The sequence below is a fragment of the Scylla paramamosain genome, unplaced genomic scaffold (genome assembly GCF_035594125.1).
Source record: "Scylla paramamosain isolate STU-SP2022 unplaced genomic scaffold, ASM3559412v1 Contig75, whole genome shotgun sequence".
Lineage (NCBI taxonomy): Eukaryota > Metazoa > Arthropoda > Malacostraca > Decapoda > Portunidae > Scylla > Scylla paramamosain.
The window spans coordinates 42,150-62,271 of record NW_026973740.1 but is presented as its reverse complement, the minus strand read 5'-3'; the positions used below and the strand labels follow the sequence as shown (position 1 = coordinate 62,271).

The window sequence follows — 20,122 nt, the reverse complement described above, 5'->3', positions numbered from 1 at the left end:
GAAAAATAAAGAAGTGAAATCAGATTATTTTTTACATGAAAATTATGTCATAAAATTAAAGTTGAAGCAATAAGGAATTGTATTTAAACAAGGATTAGACACACTATTATACCAAAAAGTAGTTTTGTAAGCAAAGTATTAATAGTTATGTTCTTAAAATATGAAGAATTTGTCGGTGATGTAGTGTTGTCAGAGGAACCTGTTTTTGAATGGATACACCACGAAGAATCTTACTTAAGTTTGTACATTAGTACGTATACCAGCATTATTAGGTCATTTTTATAGAATTAATTACTAAATAAATCATCAATAATGTTGAATGTCTTAGAATAATTTAGATCAAGGTGCAGCTAATGCTTAACTTAAAAGGGGTTTCAATGAGTTTTATTTTGTAGGGAAAATGAATTTAAAGGTTAATTAGAAGGAGGATTTGATTGTAAAGTAAGTTTAACATGTTTGCTAGATGTAAAGTGTAAAGCATGTACATATCGCCCGTCGCTTTCATTATTAAGATGAGACAAGTCGTAACACAGTAGGCTTACTGGAAAGTGAGCCTGGATAGGAGAATCAAAGTACAGCTAAAGTTAGTATAGCGTTTCAGTTACGTTGAAAAGGTTTATTATATATTTAAGGCTAGGAGGGACGAGCTTCTTAGCACTTAGAAAATTAATCAATAGGACAAAAAAATTAAAATAATGTTTTTTAGGCTTAAAAGTAGCTATGAAATTAGTGTTCTAATTTAGATTTAGGAGAAAGAAAAAAATTTATTTATGTCTTTGATAAAGTAGTAGAGTATTGAATTTAACGTAAAATTTAAAGAAAGAATGAGTGTATTAGTAGAATGAATATGTAGAATGATTTGAGAAAAATGAAATAAAGAGAATGAATTATAATAAAATAATGGAATAAAAAAAGGAACTCGGCAAAGGTTATTTCTTGCTTGCTTATCAAAAATATGTCTTTCTGAGGTTGTTTATGGTGCAGCCTGCTCAGTGACAGGAAATGTTCAATAGCCGCTGTGTCTTGACCGTGCACAGGTACCATTATCATCACTTTGTTAATTGGAAACTTGTAGGAATGGTTGGACAAAGAAAAGTCTGTTTCTTTTATCAAAATTGAATTTAACTTGTAAGTGAAAAGGCCAAGATTTTCTAGAGGGGCGATAAGACCCTATAAAGCTTTATAAAATTAATAAGTTTGATGAATTAAAAATAATAAAAATACACTTAAAAGGTTTATTTGGTTGGGGCGCTAAGGGTATAAATGAAAATAACTGCTATTGTAATTGGACAATTATATGTGATTAGAGTTTGTAAATGATCCTTATATTAAGGATTAGAAGAACAAATTACTTTAGGGATAACAGCGTAATTTTATTTATTTTATTTTATTTTATTTTATTTATTTATTTATTTATTTATTTTATTTTATTTTTTTTTTATTTATTTATTTATTTTTTTGAGAGTCCTTATCAAAAAATAAGTTTGCGACCTTGATGTTGAATTAAAATGTGTTCAGACCGGCGAGAGTCAGGGCGGTTTCTATCTTCTGGAATAAAAAAAAAAAAATAAGGTTAGGTTAGGTTATAACAATATAACAAATAATTAAAGTTAGTAAAAATAAACAAATAAGAAGTATTGTAAGAATTATTTTTTGTAGGCGTTCTAGACTTTCTGACTGGATATACTTTATATATTAAAAAAAAAAAAAATGGCCTCCTCATCTGTAAATAAAGACGTAAAGGAATAATCAAAGTACCTCAGCAAAGTGTCAGTATGATGCGGCTGCTTCGAATCCAACATGATGATTACATGAAAAGTGACTAAAATATAGACATAAAAAAAAAATAAATAATAATAATAATAATAATAATAAGTAGAAATGAGGTTCCAATAATTACATGAAGACCATGAAAGCCTGTAGCTGCAAAAAAAAAAAAAAAAAAAAAAAGTAGAGCCAAACGCGGAGTCAACAGTAGTGAAGGAGCTTCAAAAATACTTGAAAGCTTGAAGAAGAGAAAAATAAAATCCTAAAACATTTGTAAGGCCTAGTCTTTGAATGGCTTGCCTATGACTAGATTCTATAATAGCATGATGAGCTCAAGTTACGGTAGCTCCTCAACACAAAAGAATAGTAGTGTTTAATAAGGAAATTTGAAATGGGTTGAAAGGTTGAATACCGTAAGGTGGTCAGTTTATCCCAATTTCAATCGTTGGGGCTAATCTACTATGAAAAAAAAAAGCTCAGGAAAATGAAAAAAAAGAAAAAATAATAATATTTCTGAGGCAATAAATAAAATTATTCTCCATCGTAAGCCTTTTTCTACTACAGAGGTATGGAGTCCTTGGAATGTACCTTCTCGAGTAACATCATGACATCTTTGATATATGGTAAGGAGAATAGCAACAAGTCTTAATAACAAAAGAAATTATGTTATATTGGTGAGATCATTTAATTAAACCTGTATTTGATATTATTGCCCTAATAGAACCAGTTAAAGGCCGTGGTCTTATATCTTCAAAATGGTAAAAAACCGTGAGATGATGTCATTAGTTAATTTCTCTGGTATAAAGAGTTCGTAAGACAGCAAAAACATAGGACTGAATAATTGCAACAGCTCATTCTAAGGTTAATAGTAAAATTTGAGAAGATAAGTCTTAGTAATAGCTTAAATCCTATGCATCTTTCTGCCATTTTAGAAGTTAGTAGTAAGTGGAATTTCTATATAAGAGTGATCAGCGGGTGGGTGTGAGTGGTTTCATTCAACTGAAGAGGCAGGAAAGGGGAGAATAGAACAGGACGATTAAAGCTTCTCAAATGATAATTATAAAAAAAATTAATATAGCAACAAGGTATACTATAGATCCTTTGGAAGAAACAATATTTCATGTTACGTAGGCAACATGAAATATTGTTTTTTCCATAGGATATTGTTGTGTAGGCAACATGAAATATTGTTTCTTCCATAGGATATTGTTGCGTAGTCAACATGAAATATTGTTTCTTCCATAGGATATTGTTGCGTAGGCAACATGAAATATTGTTTCTTCCATAGGATATTGTTGCGTAGGCAACATGAAATATTGTTTGTTCCATAGGTTTCTTCCATGAAATATCGGCGGGTAATCAGAGTAACGTCGAGGTATTCCGTTAAGTGCTATGAAATGTTGAGGGAAGAAAGTGATATTTACACCGATGAATATGACAGTAAAGTGGATTCTTATTCGTTTAGGGTTAAGTGATAAGCCTTTAAAAAGGTGGAATCATTGTACAGTACCTGCACAAATACCGAGTACAGCCCCTATAGATAAAACACAATGAAAATGAGCTACAACGTAATAAGTATCATGAACAATAATATCAATTGATGAATTTGCCAGGACAACACCTGTTAAACCTCCAACAGTAAATAAATAAAGAAATAAAACCTAAAGCTCATAATATCGAGGGACTATAGTTAATTTGTGTTCCAAGTAGGGTTCTAAGTCATCTGAAAATTTTAATACCTGTAGGAACAGCAGTAATTGTTGTGGCTGATGTGAAGTAAGCTCATGTATCAACAACTATACCTACTGTAAATATATGGTGAGCTCAGAGGATAAATCTTAAAATTCCAGTAGCCATTATAGCACAGATCATACCTAATGCACCCAATGATTCTTTTTTCCTGAATATGGAAATTACTCCAAAGGCTGGTAAAATGAGAATATAAACTTCAGGGTGACCAAAAATCAAAATAGATATTGATATAAAACAGGATCACCACCTCCAGCGGGGTCAAAGAAAGATGTATTAAGATTTCGGTTAGTTAAAATCTTAGTGATTGCTCCTGCTGATACAGGTAAGGATGAAAGTAAGAGAATGGCAGTAATAAAAACAGTTCATACAAACAAAGGTATTTGATTTATTCTTATTCCAAAGGATCGTATGTTAATTACAGCTGTTATAAAACTAACTGCTCCAAGAATTGAGGACACACCAGCAAGGTGAAGAGAAAAAATACCAAGATCAACTGATGCTCCTGCATGGGCAATAGCTGCTGCTAGAGGAGGCTAAACAGTTCAACCTGTACCACCTCCTCTTTCCACTATACCTCTTATTAGAAGAAGAGCTAAAGAAGGAGGCAAAAGTCAGAATCTTATGCTATTTATACGAGGGAACGCTATATCAGGGGCTCCTTATATAAGAGGGACTAGTCAATTACCAATTAGTTATTGGTATAACTATGAAGAAGGTTATAACAAAGGCATGGGCGGTAACTATAACATTGTAAATTTGATCGTTGCCGATAAATGTGCCTGGCTTTCCTGATTCGGCTCGAATAATTATACTTAACGAGGTTCCTACTATACCAGACCATGCTCCAAAAATGAAATAGTGTACCAATGTCTTTATGATTTGTAGAAAAGAATCATCGTTGCATAATAAGATGGCTGAGAAGTGCAGGCGTTACATTGCAAATCTAAAAACAAGGTAAACACGAGGGAACGCTATATCAGGGGCTCCTTATATAAGAGGGACTAGTCAATTACCAATTAGTTATTGGTATAACTATGAAGAAGGTTATAACAAAGGCATGGGCGGTAACTACAACATTGTAAATTTGATCGTTGCCGATAAATGTGCCTGGCTTTCCTGATTCGGCTCGAATAATTATACTTAACGAGGTTCCTACTATACCAGACCATGCTCCAAAAATGAAATAGTGTACCAATGTCTTTATGATTTGTAGAAAAGAATCATCGTTGCATAATAAGATGGCTGAGAAGTGCAGGCGTTACATTGCAAATCTAAAAACAAGGTAAACACTTTCTTATTAGGTTCTATAGTAAAATATAAATAATATTAGATTGCAAATCTAAAGATGTGTGGAAACACTGGAATTTACGATTTTGAAAGAGGTTTTTTTTATTGGCTTTGAAGACTTTTAGTTTAATATAATTTAGAATCCTAGGCTAAAAATGGAATAGGAAAACATATTCCAAACATATTAATGAAAGTAACAAAGATTAAGATAGGAGAAAATGTTAGCAATGGTTTAATTTTAAGGGAAGTGGTAAATGAAGGAAATTAAAATGGCATTATTGGAACAAAGAGACGTAGATAGAAATAAAGAGTAATAAGACTTAAAAAAAAAGAAGAATTAAAAGAGAGAAAATTATTATTTTAGAAGAAAGTAGTTGAATTATAATTCATTTAAGTGTAAATCCTGAAAAGGAAGGAAGACCTAAAGATAAGAAATTTATTGGTAAAAAAAAAAAAAAAAGTTTTAGGGCAATCTTCCTTTTGTTTTCAATTATTATAACGGAAATTGATGAAGACTGAGTAATAAAGAGTAAAATAATCACAGAGCCTGAAATAAAGGAGTAGAAGATAAAGTAAATGAGTCATATTATATCACTGATTGATATGACAATAAGTATTAAGATGTATGGTTAACTGAAGAGAAGGCGGTAAGTTTACGTAGTTTTGTAACATTTAAGCCACCTAAGGCTCCAATTAAAGAAGAATTATGTGCTGCTAAAGTAATTAAGGTTACTAAGTTTGAAGAGTAGGTTAAATAGGGAATTCAAAACATAGGAGCTATTTTTTTGGATTGTTAAGAGAATAAAAGCTTGAGGTCAAGACAATCCTTCAATAACTTGCGGAAGACAAAAATGTAACGCAGCTGAAGCAAAAAATGTAACGGACCTGCTCACAATTTTAAAAGTAAAGATATACTAATTAAAGAATAAGAAAAGTCATTCGAGTATATATATATATATATATAGAGAGAGAGAGAGAGAGAGAGAGAGAGAGAGAGAGAGAGAGAGAGAGAGAGAGAGAGAGAGAGAGAGAGAGAGAGAGAGAGAGAGAGAGAGAGAGAGAGAGAGAGAGAGAGAGAGAGAGAGAAAATTAAGATAGTAGATGCTAGAGCTTGAATTAGAAAATATTTAATTGCAGCTTCAGTTAGATACGGGCATAATTTAGTTACAATGAGAGGAATAAATGATAAAAGATTTAGTTCTAGCCCGAGTCAAGCCCCAAACCAAGAAGGAGAAGAAATAGATGAAAAAGATACCTGTTAGTAAAGTACAGAATAATAATAGGTAGGAAACTGGAAAGGTCATTAAAAAGAGAAAGGTTGAAGCTTTCATTTACGGGTTATGAGCCCATTAGCTTAGTTAGCTTATCTTTGAGAATATCATTTGTTGGTGTATAGCGCACATAAAGTTTTCAATTTTAAAGAAGCGGTGTAAATTCGCTATAAATAATATAGGTATAAGAAATACATAATGAGCTCTATCAAAGCTATCCTTTTAAGTCAGGCACTATATTAACATAAAAACAGATTAAAAATCAAATAAAAAATGCTTAAGAAACAAAGTAGTACAAATAAGAAAACGATTGAAAAAATAAATGAAAGAAAGTGATACATAGGAAAGACTAATTAATATAAGAGGACGAAAATATTAAAGTGATATTTGAAGTTTATATGAATAGAATGTGTATTTCTCTCAGTATATATATATATATATATATATATATATATATATATATATATATATATATATATATATATATATATATATATATATATATATATATATATATATATATATATATATGCATTTATTTTAATTAAATTTATTTATTAAAAAATATATTAGTTAAGAAAACTTATATAAATAAAGATTCGTATATAATATTACCTTCTTCTCACTCTAATAAAAAAGAAATCTCTGCGGTCTCAGGTCTATAAGCCTTCTGAGGGTTTAGGCCAGCGAGGGCATGGAAAACATCATTGCGAAGAATTTTAATAGGTGGCATGAAGTAGTCAGAGGGTGGAGGAGAGGGAGGAACAAGCCTTGAATCGTCCAAGGTAGAGTTTTTAGCAAAGGTTTGAGCGTAGAGTTCAGCTTTAGAAATAGATGTGATAGCAGTGGTGCCATCTGGTTGAAATAGAGGAGGGAAAGAAGAAGAAGCATAGTTATTGGAGATATTTTTGGATAGATGCCAGATGTCACGAGGGGAGTTAGATCTTGAAAGGTTTTGACATATTCTGTTAATGAAGGAGTTTTTGGCTAGTTGGAGAACAGACTTGGAATGGTTCCGGGCAGAAATATAAAGTGCATGAGATTCTGGTGATGGAAGGCCTAAATACCTTTGGTGTACCACCTCTTTATCATGTATAACATGAGAACAGACTGTGTTAAACCAAGGTTTGGAAGGTTTAGGTCGAGAAAAAGAGTGAGGAATGTACGCCTCCATGCCAGACACTATCACCTCTGTTATATGCTCAGCACACAAAGACGGGTCTCTGACACAGAAGCAATAGTCATTCCAAGGAAACTCAGCAAAATACCTCCTCAGGTCCTCCAACTAGCAGAGGCAAAACACCAGAGGTACCTTCGCTTAGGGGGATCCTGAGGAGGGATTGGAGCGATAGGACAAGATACAGATATGAGATTGTGATTGGAGGAGCCCAACGGAGAAGAGAGGGTGACAGCATAAGCAGAAGGATTAGAGGTCAGGAAAAGGTCAAGAATGTTGGGCGTATCTCCAAGATGGTCAGGAATACGAGTAGGGTGTTGCACCAGTTGCTCTAGGTCGTGGAGGATAGCAAAGTTGAAGGCTAGTTCACCAGGATAGTCAGTGAAGGGGGAGGAAAGCCAAAGATGGTGGTGAACAATGAAGTCTCCAAGAATGGAGATCTCTGCAAAAGGGAAGAGGGTCAGAATGTGCTCCACTTTGGAAGTTAAGTAGTCAAAGAATTTCTTATAGTCAGAGGAGTTAGGTGAGAGGTATACGGCACAGATAAATTTAGTATGAGAGTGACTCTGTAGTCGTAGCCAGATGGAGGAAAACTCGGAAGATTCAAGAGCGTGGGCAAGAGAGCAGGTTAAGTCATTGTGCACATAAACGCAACATCCAGCTTTGGATCGAAAATGAGGATAGAGAAAGTAGGAGGGAACAGAAAAGGGGCTACTGTCAGTTGCCTCAGACACCTGAGTTTGAGTGAGGAAAAGAAAATGAGGTTTAGAAGAGCAGATGGGTTGTTCTACTGATTGAAAATTAGATCTTAGACCGCGAATGCTCCAGAAGTTAATGAAGAAAAATTTGAAGGGGCTGTCAAGAAACTCAGGGTCGTCGTCAGAAAGGCAGTCTGACCTGGGGACATTTGTGGTCCCCTCCCCAAATGGGGACTCCGAGGCTGGTATTTGCCTGTTTGCTTGTCTGTTTCCATATTTGTCTATATGTTACCTGTCTGAAACGGATTTTCGTTTAAACCTATTTAAGTAAAAGGAATACCATTAATCGTCAAGGAATAATGGTTAGATTTTCAGGCGGATCTAGACCCGTGTGCGCCTCCAGAATGTTCCTCAGATTGTCGCGTGGCACAAGTCTGCGGAGAATGTTTGTCACATTCCGTGTTATTGAAGCGCGATGACGGAGGTGTGCGCTCTCAGCCTCCTAGCTCCTAGAATTTAATCAAAAGAATGCGCATATTATTAAACACTAAGTTCCCACAAGGGTTATTTTCAGAAACCACAGAGATGATTAGTCGGGTTCTGACAATGATTTTTTTCCTCTTTTTTTTTTTTTATCATTTATTTTATTTATTTACTTATTTCTTGACCTGAACCACATCTGAAACAATATGCCGTGAGTTGCATTGGCCGTCCCGAGTAAAACATTGCAAATTGAGGAGTCGTGGCGCGTCAGCTCAAGACCCAGCTGGTGGAGTGTGTTGTTGTGGCTGGCTCAATGGGCTCAGGGGCGCCGTGTGGCATGTGAACCTCGCCTCTATTGTGTCTTGCTTGCAGACATCAGGATTGGATAAAACCAATTCCACAAATTAAACTATTGAACACGCACACACACACACACACACACGAATACACACAAATATGCAACAGTTATCGGGTGGTTTTCGATAACACAAAAAGACACATAAGTCATGAATATGTAGTAAACTCTCTCTCTCTCTCTCTCTCTCTCTCTCTCTCTCTCTCTCTCTCTCTCTCTCTCTCTCTCTCTCTCTCTCTCTCTCTCTCTCTCTGTGTGTGTGTGTGTGTGTGTGTGTGTGTGTGTGTGTGTGTGTGTGTGTGTGTGGGGTGTGTGTGTGTGTGTGTAATAATAGCATTAATAAAAACGATAAACTGCTTATTACGGAGGCAGTAGTGAACATTTACATATAGATTGGAGAACTTAACAAAATGAATAAAGAAATCTAAAGTAAGGCTGTGTGTATATGTGTGTGTGTGTGTCATTCGTCCATACGTCCCTGTGTTGACCGGCCTGCAACACTAATGGAGAGATTAATGAAGTGACTGGCTGAATGAATAGCGTCTGGAGAATGCCCTGTATGGGGAGGACGTGCGTGGATGTTCTATATAAGTGGAAGGCATTTTTCCATCGTGTATTTTGTCATGATCCTTCTGGTGACCTTGAGTGAGCCCCATGTCTTCGCGGCGATGGTTCCCTTGTTCAAGTGTTTTTAAGTCAAGGTCGAAGTATTGATTCTGTTACCATGAGGAGTGTTGTATTTCCAGGCTTCGTGCACTGGAGGGAAGGTAGTGTTTAGGGTGATTATGATAATAATAATAATAATAATAATAATAATAATAATAATAATAATAATAATAATAATAATAATAATAATAATAATAATACGTAGCAGCAATTCACGGGATAGGCACATCATCATCATCATCATCATCATCCACATCGTCATCACCACCACCAACAAAACCAGCAACACTAGCCACACTAACATATTAACAAATAAAAAAAAACGCCATTTAATATATATATATATATATATATATATATATATATATATATATATATATATATATATATATATATATATATATATATATATATATATATATATATATATATATATATATATTTTTTTTTTTTTTTATGTAGGAAGGACACTGGACAAGGGCAACAAAAATCTAATAAAAAAAAATGCCCACTGAAATGCCAGTCCTATAAAAGGGTCAAAGCAGTGGTCAAAAATTGGTGGATAAGTGTCTTGAAACCTCCCTCTTGAAGGAATTCAAGTCGTAGGAAGGTGGAAATACAGAAGCAGGCAGGGAGTTCCAGAGTTTACCAGAGAAAGGGATGAATCATTGAGAGTACTGGTTAACTCTTGCGTTAGAGAGGTGGACAGAATAGGGGTGAGAGAAAGAAGAAAGTCTTGTGCAGCGAGGCCGCGGAAGGAGGGGAGGCATGCAGTTAGCAAGATCAGAAGAGCAGTTAGCATGAAAATAGCGGTAAAAGACAGCTAGATATGCAACATTGCGGCGGTGAGAGAGAGGCTGAAGACAGTCAGTTAGAGGAGAGGAGTTGATGAGACGAAAAGCTTTTGATATAAGCATTATAATGTACTATTTCATTAAAAACTCCCTTGAAATCCACAGTAACTTCCAGCAGAGAGTGTTAGAGGTTGTTGAGATCAGAAGTGGAAATGTTTTCAATACGAGCCAGTGACACAAGACTTATAGCGTGACTCAATAGACCTGTGTTCTCTCACCACGACTATTTTCAAAGACTACAAATCTGAGCAGCCAGGATCTCCAGACTGTTTCTCCTTTTAAACGACCACACCGCTTCTCGTCCGATCAGCGAAGTTAAGCAACGTTGGGTCCGGCTCGTACTTGGATGGGTGACCGCCTGGGGACACCAGATATTGTTGGCATTCCAACATTTATCTCCCGCAGTCAGGATGGCCGAGCGGTCCAAGGCGCTGCGTTCAGGTCGCAGTCCGGTCTTCCGGGCGTGGGTTCAAATCCCACTCCTGACAATACCTTTATAAATCTAAAATGCCTTGTGTCAAGGCGGCGTGCTGAGATGGGTAGAAAAGTGACGAGACAACCGTAAACAATGAGTAGTAATAAATGAAAAAGCATCCAACTGGACTGACGTAACAAGTGGGGTGCCATAAGCATCAGTTTCACAGTAGGTACACATTAAACAACGAAACTCTGGTAGGTACATGGTACGAGAAAGATTTAGGAGTTATAGTTAGCTTTTAACTCCGTCTAGGAATACAATGCATAGAGGCCAGAAACAGGGGAAATAGGGAACTAGGATTCACTTTTAGGAGTGTTAAAAGTAGAAGGCCGGAAGTAATATTAAAGTTATACTTGGCACTGGTCAGACCTCATCTCGACTACGCTGTACAGTTCTGGTCCCCACATTACAGGAAAGATATAGGTCTATTAGAATCAGTACAGAGGAGGATGACTAAAAGAATACAGGGGATGAGGAGTATTCCTTACGAGGCGAGGTTGAAGCTGTTAAATCTACATTCTTTAGAGAGACGTAGGTTAAGAGGAGACCTGATAGGAGTCTTTAAGTGGTATAAGGGTTATAACAAAGGGGTTGTAAACAAAATTCTTAGGATCAGCAACCAGGATAGAACAAGAAATAATGTGTTCAAGCTTAAAAAAAATTAGGTTTAGGAAGGAAATAGGAAGAATCTGGTTCTCGAATAGAGTGGTGGATGAGTGGAACGAACTCAGTAATCATGTTGTTAGTTCTAAGACATTAAGGAGCTTTAAGTGAATATTAGACAGGTTTATGGATGGGGATGATAGGTGGAAATAGGAAAGTATATTTCATACAGGGACTCCCACGTGTAAGCCTGATCCTTTCCTGCAGCTTCCCTTATTTATTATGTTCTTATGTTCTTAATGTAGAAGTCTTATTAATCTTTCACTAGAACCATAACAAGAAAAAAAAAAAACACTAAAAAACATGTACAGCTTCAACAGGAGCTTTTGAAAGTAGTGGACGTGCCGCGCAGAAGTGGATCAGATTATGGTCTTTATTCTGATGAACAGACACCCTGCTCGCCACTCGTCGCCCTGATGGTGATAATGATTAATAATGACACCAAGTCAATCTCCACCTGTGCCATCCACCCACCTCCCTCCTTCCACGCGAGAGACAGCCACGCAACCTATCCGCCCTCGCCAGGATTGATTAATGAGCTTGTGACAGGAAGCATCTCAGGGGAAGGAAAGACGTGATCTCATATTCCCTGATGGTTCTGTCTGTGTGTGTTCCTCTTAATGATGCTGGTGATGGTGGTGGTGGTGGTGGTGGTGATGGTGGTGGTAGTGGTAATGCTTATTGGTGATGGTATTACTTTCTTTTCCATTTATGTACATCTACTATCATTACTATGTTCACTACTACTACTACTACTACTACTACTACTACTACTACTACTACTACTACTACTACTAGTACTACTACTACTACTACTACTACTATAAGTCATTAATGTTACACAGTGCTTTCTCGCAACTTTCCTTCCTATTGTTCCTCATTTAATTACGTCAGCGGTATGCCATTTAACTATATCTTCCTCCTTCTCCTCCTCCCCCTCCTCTTCCTCTTCCTCCTCTTCCTCTTTACATTCCTTACCTTCTCTCTCAGCCACATTGACATACGTGGAAACCCTTCTACAAATTGTAACACACACACACACACACACACACACACACACACACACACACACACACACACACACACACACACACACACACACACACACACAGACACACACTATCATTCACTCCTGCAGTATATTTGAAGTTTCTCATGCATCCATTTCCTTTTCAACTCTCTCTCTCTCTCTCTCTCTCTCTCTCTCTCTCTCTCTCTCTCTCTCTCTCTCTCTCTCTCTCTCTCTCTCTCTCTCTATGGATATTTCAAGCGTTGTGAGTTACTTGAAATTGCTGGTGAGGGAAGAGGGAAGGGAAGTTCTTTAGTGACAGAGAACAGTGAAGAGTGCTGAGGGCTGCTGAGTGGCGGGTGGTCAGCGTTGGTCTTTTGGAGAGTTTGGCGTGTAACAGGAGTGAAAGTTAGCAGAGGAAACATGCATATAAAAATAAAACTGATCAAGAAAAGTGGAAGCGGCGTTAGTTAAAGACTGGAGCGTTCCTCATCACGTCACGGATTCACTTCAAGAGAAAAAAAAACCCAAGAAAGGCAAATGATGATGACGAGAACGAGCAGTCAGCTCACGACGCGCAGCTGAAACTCGATAATGTTCAATACCTGCCGTGAAATTAACTCATTTTGTGCCGCTGCCTCCGCCCTTGACAACACCACGGCTCAGCATCCAGGAAACCTCCCCTACATTACCAATAAAAGACGCTAGGAAGGAAATGCATGCTTTAAGGTTGATGTGGCAGGCAACGCTGGTATAATAGAAAACACACACACACACACACACACACACACACACACACACACACAGTAGGCACAGTGTGTGTCGCAGGTGCCTGCATCAAGCCCATTCGTCTGAGAGCTGCGCTTTGTCAGAGAGTATGTGATAGTCGTTCTTCATGCAACTTAAGAAACTCAGTTAGTGTGGTCTTGGTGCACTGGTGGTGATGGCCCTCGAGAATGTGTCTGGCGAGACGAAGATGTGGCGTTTGGTGTTATAAGTGTGTGTGTGTGTGTGTGTGTGTGTGTGTGTGTGTGTGTGTGTGTGTGTGTGTGTGTGTGTGTGTGTGTGTGTGTGTGTGTGTGTGTGTGTGTGTGTGTGTGTGTGTGCCTGTGTTTTAATTAGTGTTTTTCATGGAAGCGTCTTTAATCCACGTGTGGTGTGTGTAGGATACAAATGACATTCACGTAGCCAGTGGTTGCATTGGTGAAGCAGAAGGGCGTAGCTGTCAGACGTCATCACCTACATGGAAATGTTGACCAGTGTTTAGAATTACTGGCTCAAGTGACTGCTCTTGTGTCATAGGAAAGGAATTACATCAAGCATCACGAGGAACAGTAACGTTTTCATTACTGCGTGACTCACACTCGTGAAAGACAAACACCCAAACAAGTAGCTGTAATTCCTCGCAGACGCTCTGCCCGCCACTCGCCTCCCTGATGGTGATAGTGACGAATAATGTCACCAAGTCAATCTCCACCTGTGCCATCCACCTGCCTCCCTCCTTCCACGCGAGACAGCCACGCAATCTTCCATCCGCGACAGGATTGGTTAATGAGCTTGTGACAGGAAGCATCTCAGGGGAAGGAAAGACGCGACCTCATATTCCCTGGCGGTTGTCAGTCACTCTCCCCTTTCATGAGCCTGTGATGTGTGGTGGTGGTGGTGGTGGTGGTGGTGGTGGTGGTGGTAATATTTGTTTGAAGTAATATTTGTTGTTAATATTTGTTTATTAATGGTACTAACTGCCTTTTCAGTCACCTACAGCAACAAGAACAAGAACATTAACTACTACTACTATGCTACTACTACTACTACTACTACTACTACTACTACTACTGCTACTACTATCACTAAAAACCACCACCACTACAACAACAACTACTACTACTACTACTACTACTACTACTACTACTACTACTACTACTACTACTACTACTGCTGCTGCTACTACCACTACTAATACTACTACTACTACTAATAATAATAATAATGATAATAATAATACTGCAGGTATAAGTCATACATGTAGATAATAGGGGGAGGAAGTAAAATAAGCCTTGGAGAGATGCCGGCTCAATAACGCTGATCAAGAAGGTAGATAACTGGCAGGTTTTCTGATGAAGCGGATCATTAGATAAAAAAAAAGTTTTCATCACGTCACTGAACACCACCCACAACACAAGCCTCAAAAACTCGCAGTCTCACCTCAGTGCCTCAAGGTAGGAGTTAAGTTATAGAGGGGCATTAACAGTTGTAATCTGTGTCTTGTGTTGATTATAGAGGGATGGGGAGCCTTGTTGTTAGCTCTGGAAGGAAAGGAACTGTCCGTTAACACAGTCACTTCACGCCTATTATCTACAAAACTCACTGGTGTGTGCATAGAGCTTAAAGATGTTACACTACTACTACTACTACTACATTACTACTGTTACTACCACATGTTAACTATTCACCTGTCTTCTAATCTCACGTGAAATATACCCGATTGACTGATTAGCAAACGATTGGGAGAGGTAATAAGGGCGATACTGAGAACTGTGTGTGTGTGTGTGTGTGTGTGTGTGTGTGTGTGTGTGTGTGTGTGTGTGATCAAGATCCCCTCATCTTGACCCGCGGGACTTGAGTGGGTTTGCATAACGCCATCATCCTGTGTAATACATCTGCCTGACTGCGCTTGTAACGACAGTCCCAGGCTGTTTGTCTTGTGCCCTTTGTGTTGTGTTAAGTAGGTCTTGAGAGAGAGAGAGAGAGAGAGAGAGAGAGAGAGAGAGAGAGAGAGAGAGAGAGAGAGAGAGAGAGAGAGAGAGAGAGAGAGAGAGAGAGAGAGAGAGAGAGAGAGAGAGAGAGAGAGAGAGAGAGAGAGAGAGAGAGAGAAGAATCATCTATTTGTATATCCATCCATCTATCTATCTATCTATCTATCTATCTATGTATCTGTTTCTTTTCGTATCCTTTCTTTGTACCACAGTAAATGTAATCCAGGCTGAGGGCGTGGAATGAATGGAGGGAAAGCACTGAATACCTCTCGGCACAGTGACAAAAGATACTTTCTGCTCCAGGAAAACTAAGAAAGTGCCTGGTAAAGTATTAGAAGCGAGTGCATGTTTGGCAGCGCTGCTTCTTCCTGGAAAAAATGCGAAGGGGGAATGTAAGAGAGTGAGAAAAAAAAAAGAAAGAAACTGAGAAATACGAGTAAGTTGTCCAACATTCTTTTCCTTTTTGTCCCTCAGCCTCGGCCGCGGACAGCCCCGTGATGGTCAGCCCTCCAAGTGTGCTCATCTTAGCAAGGCCTTCCTCTCCCAGACTACCAAAACGGTGTGTACACGCTGAAAGCAACACCTGCTCGCCCACCTCCCACTGCCACCCCACACCCCACTCACCCACCACTGCACCACTTCTCTCCTTCATAATGATCCATCATTTTTCCTCACCACCTGCTCCACCCCCTCCTCGCCACTCAACACTTCTCTAACAGCCACCTCGCTTCTGAGTAAATTCCACCCATAAAGATTACTCTCTGCAAACGTAAATTAAAATAATTCCCTACATCATAAAGTTCCCCTAATGTAATAACACAATGTGTCTTAACCTAACCCAACTTGATCTAACGTAACCTAATCTAACCTGACCTAGATCTAACCTTGCCTTAGTTTACCTTACCTTACCTTACCTTACCTCACTTCACCTCATCTTACCTTTCCTTGCCTAGTTTATCATGAGATCGTAACTTAACACGGTAGTCACTCGTATTTTTGGGAAGAGTTACTTGAAGGGAAATCTTGTTGATGCAATGTTCACGGAATTTTATATAAGAACTTAAACATCACACACAACCACCTCATCTCCGCCACACTTCCCAGTGATAAATCGTAACACTTCCTTCTTAGCCGCAGCGCCTCTACCATTCAAACACCTGCTCCTCACTCACAACTCCCTAATATACATCAGTGCATCTCATTACCAACCACCACCTTCTCTTTCACAGATACTCCAAGCCACTTGCAGCTCACGTCTCTGTCCCCACGTCTCCACACACACACACACACACACACACACACACACACACACACACACACTCATGCCCGTCCCTCACCACCCTCACCACCCACTGCCTGCCACTCACCTGCCACCCTCCGCTCCTCACGATTTACAACACGTCCATCACCGCCTACCGTCTGTTCCTCTCCTTCATCAAACCCACCTCGCCTCTCAGCCTGTCACTCCGCACTGTGCTCACACTTCCTTATCAATCTGTACCATCGCATTAATACTTTTTTCATACATGACTGGCCTAGATATCAGATTGGATAAGAAGTAACGGGTTCAACTCTGATTAAGCTAGATTTGAAAATGAGATAGGAGGATATTGGTTCTTAAATTGGATGGCAAGGCTGGAATACATTTTGTTACGAGGTTATTAGTTAGAACAATTAAAAAAAGAAAATAAGAGAAGATTAGACAGATTTATGAATGGGAATGATGGGTATTCAAGTTTTCAAGTTAATATTACTTAATTTCGAGTAGGAATATATGTTTAAGTCCTAACGAGATTGTTTAGCTATATTACTTTTCCTAAAATAAGTGGAATATGATAATGAAAGGAGACACAAGATGAAACAAGAGTACGTATTACGCCAACGTTCTGCTGTTGCCTTTCTTGGAGAGAGTTAGGTTGATGCCATTCACCTGCCTTACCTGTACAACACTTACAGCCGCAGTATTCGAGGAAACTAGCTACAGAATAAAGGAAAATAAAGGCGTGATCTAATGGTATAGTCTTGATCAGAAGTCGAGTAGCACACAGCATTTCTTTCCGTAGTGTTTTCCTTCAATCCCAAGTCCACTGATCTAGTAAGAATCAGTCAATTATCAGATTTATTTCTTTCTCACTTAAATTTACAAGTACATACTGACTTACTTTGGTACACGGCTTGATTTTGTAGACTAGCCCTTCTTTTGAACTTGTCAGCATATCAAAAGACTTACGGTTCAGGATACACATTATGGGGGAATGCAACAAGTCAGGTGACCATAACTACTGTTGCTGGTAGCGGTGGGTATGAATGGCTGCTGGCACGGTGATGTATATGTGCACCTAGTTTGAGTGGACACATGCATTACACCTGAACTACCACGTGTTGGCTCACTGGCTTCTTGCAACTTCTCTTACGTTCTTGTGACGGAGGGTGAAAATAAGAGACCGCCACGTGTTGACTTTCCAGTTAGCGACCCCTTGCACCTTCCCTTACGTTCTTATTACGGGGATAAAACACTTCCGAGTCTCACTAACTCCAAGATAAGGGATCTCGGAATTGACAATGGAGAGGACGATTGAAGGGGACGACGGGTACTGACTCCGCCTCCTCCTCGTCGTCTTAATGAGGCTTTTCGATTTACTGAGTGGTGTAGGGGCGGGTCACGGCTGGTCCTGAGGGCCGCGGCTCACTGTTTCATGGTTACCGTATCCCATATTTGCTTTCAACACCATTGCCAGTTTGGTCTCTCTCTCTCTCTCTCTCTCTCTCTCTCTCTCTCTCTCTCTCTCTCTCTCTCTCTCTCTCTCTCTCTCTCTCTCGGATTAATGGAGGTGAAGTGTATATTGTGTTTGTCCTTGAATGTAATATTTATCATGTTTTAAAAGGTGATGTGATGTTAAAGCTTTCACGTGTTTGTCAAGAGAATATTAGTAAGTATTTTTCTATCACTTTCTATTTATTTTATATAATTATTCTGCTTATCTATCTTTTTTTTCTGCGTATCTGTTGGTCTGTTTATCGAGATCTATCTATCTATCTATATCAGCCTATCTATCTATGTCTACCTATGTCTTTCTATCTATCTGTCTTTCTATTTGTTTATCTATATCTATCTCTATATGTGGCGTGTATCGTTTCCATTGCGTGTCGTAACAAAACCTTGGACGCTGTTTCCAATTCAAGGCCACGTAGCGCACACCATCTTCTGCTAATTACCTGATCAAGTTTTAATGAGTACGTGGAGAAATTTCATAAAGGTGAATTAATACGAGGATACTTAGGACGTGACGGTGAGGCCCGAATGAGTTTGTTCCTGCCACACGCTCTCAAATGTAAAGGGCTTGTAGTGTACAATTCAGGAAGCCCTTATCGTTTTAATCCTCTGACACCTGTAGGAGTTGTACATTTATTTTCACTAGGAAGTTTTACTCATGAAAAATTAAGCTACAGATACTAGAAAGCCTTACTAGATATTCAATGGTACCTTTTTCATGCGAGTCTTGTCTTTAAAATCGGTGTCTAAACTTATGCCAGACTGTAATAAGCTGAGAAAAAGTTGTAGCAGTCAGAGTTAAGGCTTCACTTGGCAAGTAACCTGAGTGGACTGTAGGAGAGAACTGTCACTGCTTCAACGGGAAAGTCTAACGTAAACTTGGAGCGTCGGTTTGAAGCTTCGATCTTAACTAATGCGAAACACAGTTGGAAGCATTTTAGCATTTGCAGCAACACAGGGGTCACATTTTCAAACATTTCCTGATTCAAACATTTCCTGATTAGTTTCTCTGAGGCCCTAGTGGAAGTTATTGAGGTTTTCAAGAGAGTTGTCGTAATTCTAATGATAGTTCAACCAGTATTCTGTACCATCAATAGGAAAAACATCCTTGGGAGCCCAACTGTACGGCCTTAGAAAACAGCTCGTGTAGAAGCGCAGGCCGTTTCAAATCACGGGTTGGTGACACGAAAGTGAGAGCTGTAGTAAAATTGCACACCTGACAAATAGCCAGATTTTTACCTTTAACAGTAATATTTCTTTATTAATTCACAGCAGCTCGTCGTTGTCTTATACATGTGGTGTGTGTGTGTGTGTGTGTTGACTGGAACCTAGAAGTGGCGTTATCAGGATCTTACAGTTATGGATCTAAAACTCGGGTGCAGTCAGTCATCAGTAACATTCCCGTCCATCAAATTATCCTTTTTATGATTTCTCTTTCCAGGAGTGTGAACTGTATTATAGGAAGCAGGATTACAAAAACATCAAAACACGATTTGTACTTTCTGAGAAGAAGCAACAGTATCATTTGCGTTCATCAATTTATCCTTTTTGTTCTCAGTCTCTCCAGGAGTGTTTGTAAAATATTACGGTAAGGAGAATTGCATCGTACCTTCTAAAAACCTCAAAATATTGCATGAGCGTTCTGCTTCCTGATGTCCTCCTCGTAAATTGTAGTATAAAGGAATGGGGGACAAATCACTCACACACTCGCTCCAAAGACTATCAGTACACGGCATGATCGACACTTGAATTGACCGTAGTATTGTATTTAGATTACGCAGCCAAGATGGAAAGGATCAGTGTATGGGTACTTCTATATAGTGATTCGAAACGTGTGGAATGAGACTGTCGAAATACATCTCTACCTATACATGAAGGCTGGCATCTCAGCACTCCTTTCCCAACACGTATCGTCACTGGTCTCGAAATGTTTATTATAGAGTATGCACCGATACCTTTGTGAAGCGAGTGTTCCTTCTGAAGCCTTGAAGCATTACATGAATCTTTGGCTTTTTAGAGATGCCTTAATAAACTGTCTTACGTGAAGGATTGAGCGCTTATCATATCATATACTTCCTGTAAACGTGAAAAGCTTACGTGAATGGCTCTCGGTCTGTTCTGAAGCCTTGAAAC

At 38.6% G+C, this 20,122-nt stretch overlaps 1 protein-coding gene, 1 long non-coding RNA gene, 1 other non-coding gene and 1 pseudogene across 3 annotated transcripts; 1 reads left to right on the top strand and 3 right to left on the bottom strand.

Annotated features, from left to right (window-relative positions):
• Positions 1–1,267: 1,267 nt before the first annotated feature.
• Positions 1,268–16,681, bottom strand: LOC135098697 (uncharacterized). The gene is made up of 3 exons (XR_010267280.1): positions 16,584–16,681; positions 14,666–14,766; positions 1,268–1,548 (listed from the first exon to the last, which is right to left on the bottom strand). It is a non-coding gene; the product is annotated as an uncharacterized LOC135098697 (long non-coding RNA).
• Positions 3,732–4,688, bottom strand: LOC135098702 (cytochrome c oxidase subunit 1-like; annotated as a pseudogene).
• LOC135098701 (NADH-ubiquinone oxidoreductase chain 2-like) lies at positions 5,423–9,760 on the bottom strand. Its single transcript, XM_064001096.1, is given in 3 exon segments — positions 5,423–5,538; positions 5,962–6,061; positions 9,737–9,760. Coding segments are annotated over 3 exon segments (240 nt in total).
• Positions 10,715–10,798, top strand: Trnal-cag (transfer RNA leucine (anticodon CAG)). The gene has a single exon. It is a non-coding gene; the product is annotated as a tRNA-Leu (tRNA).
• Positions 16,682–20,122: the final 3,441 nt, after the last annotated feature.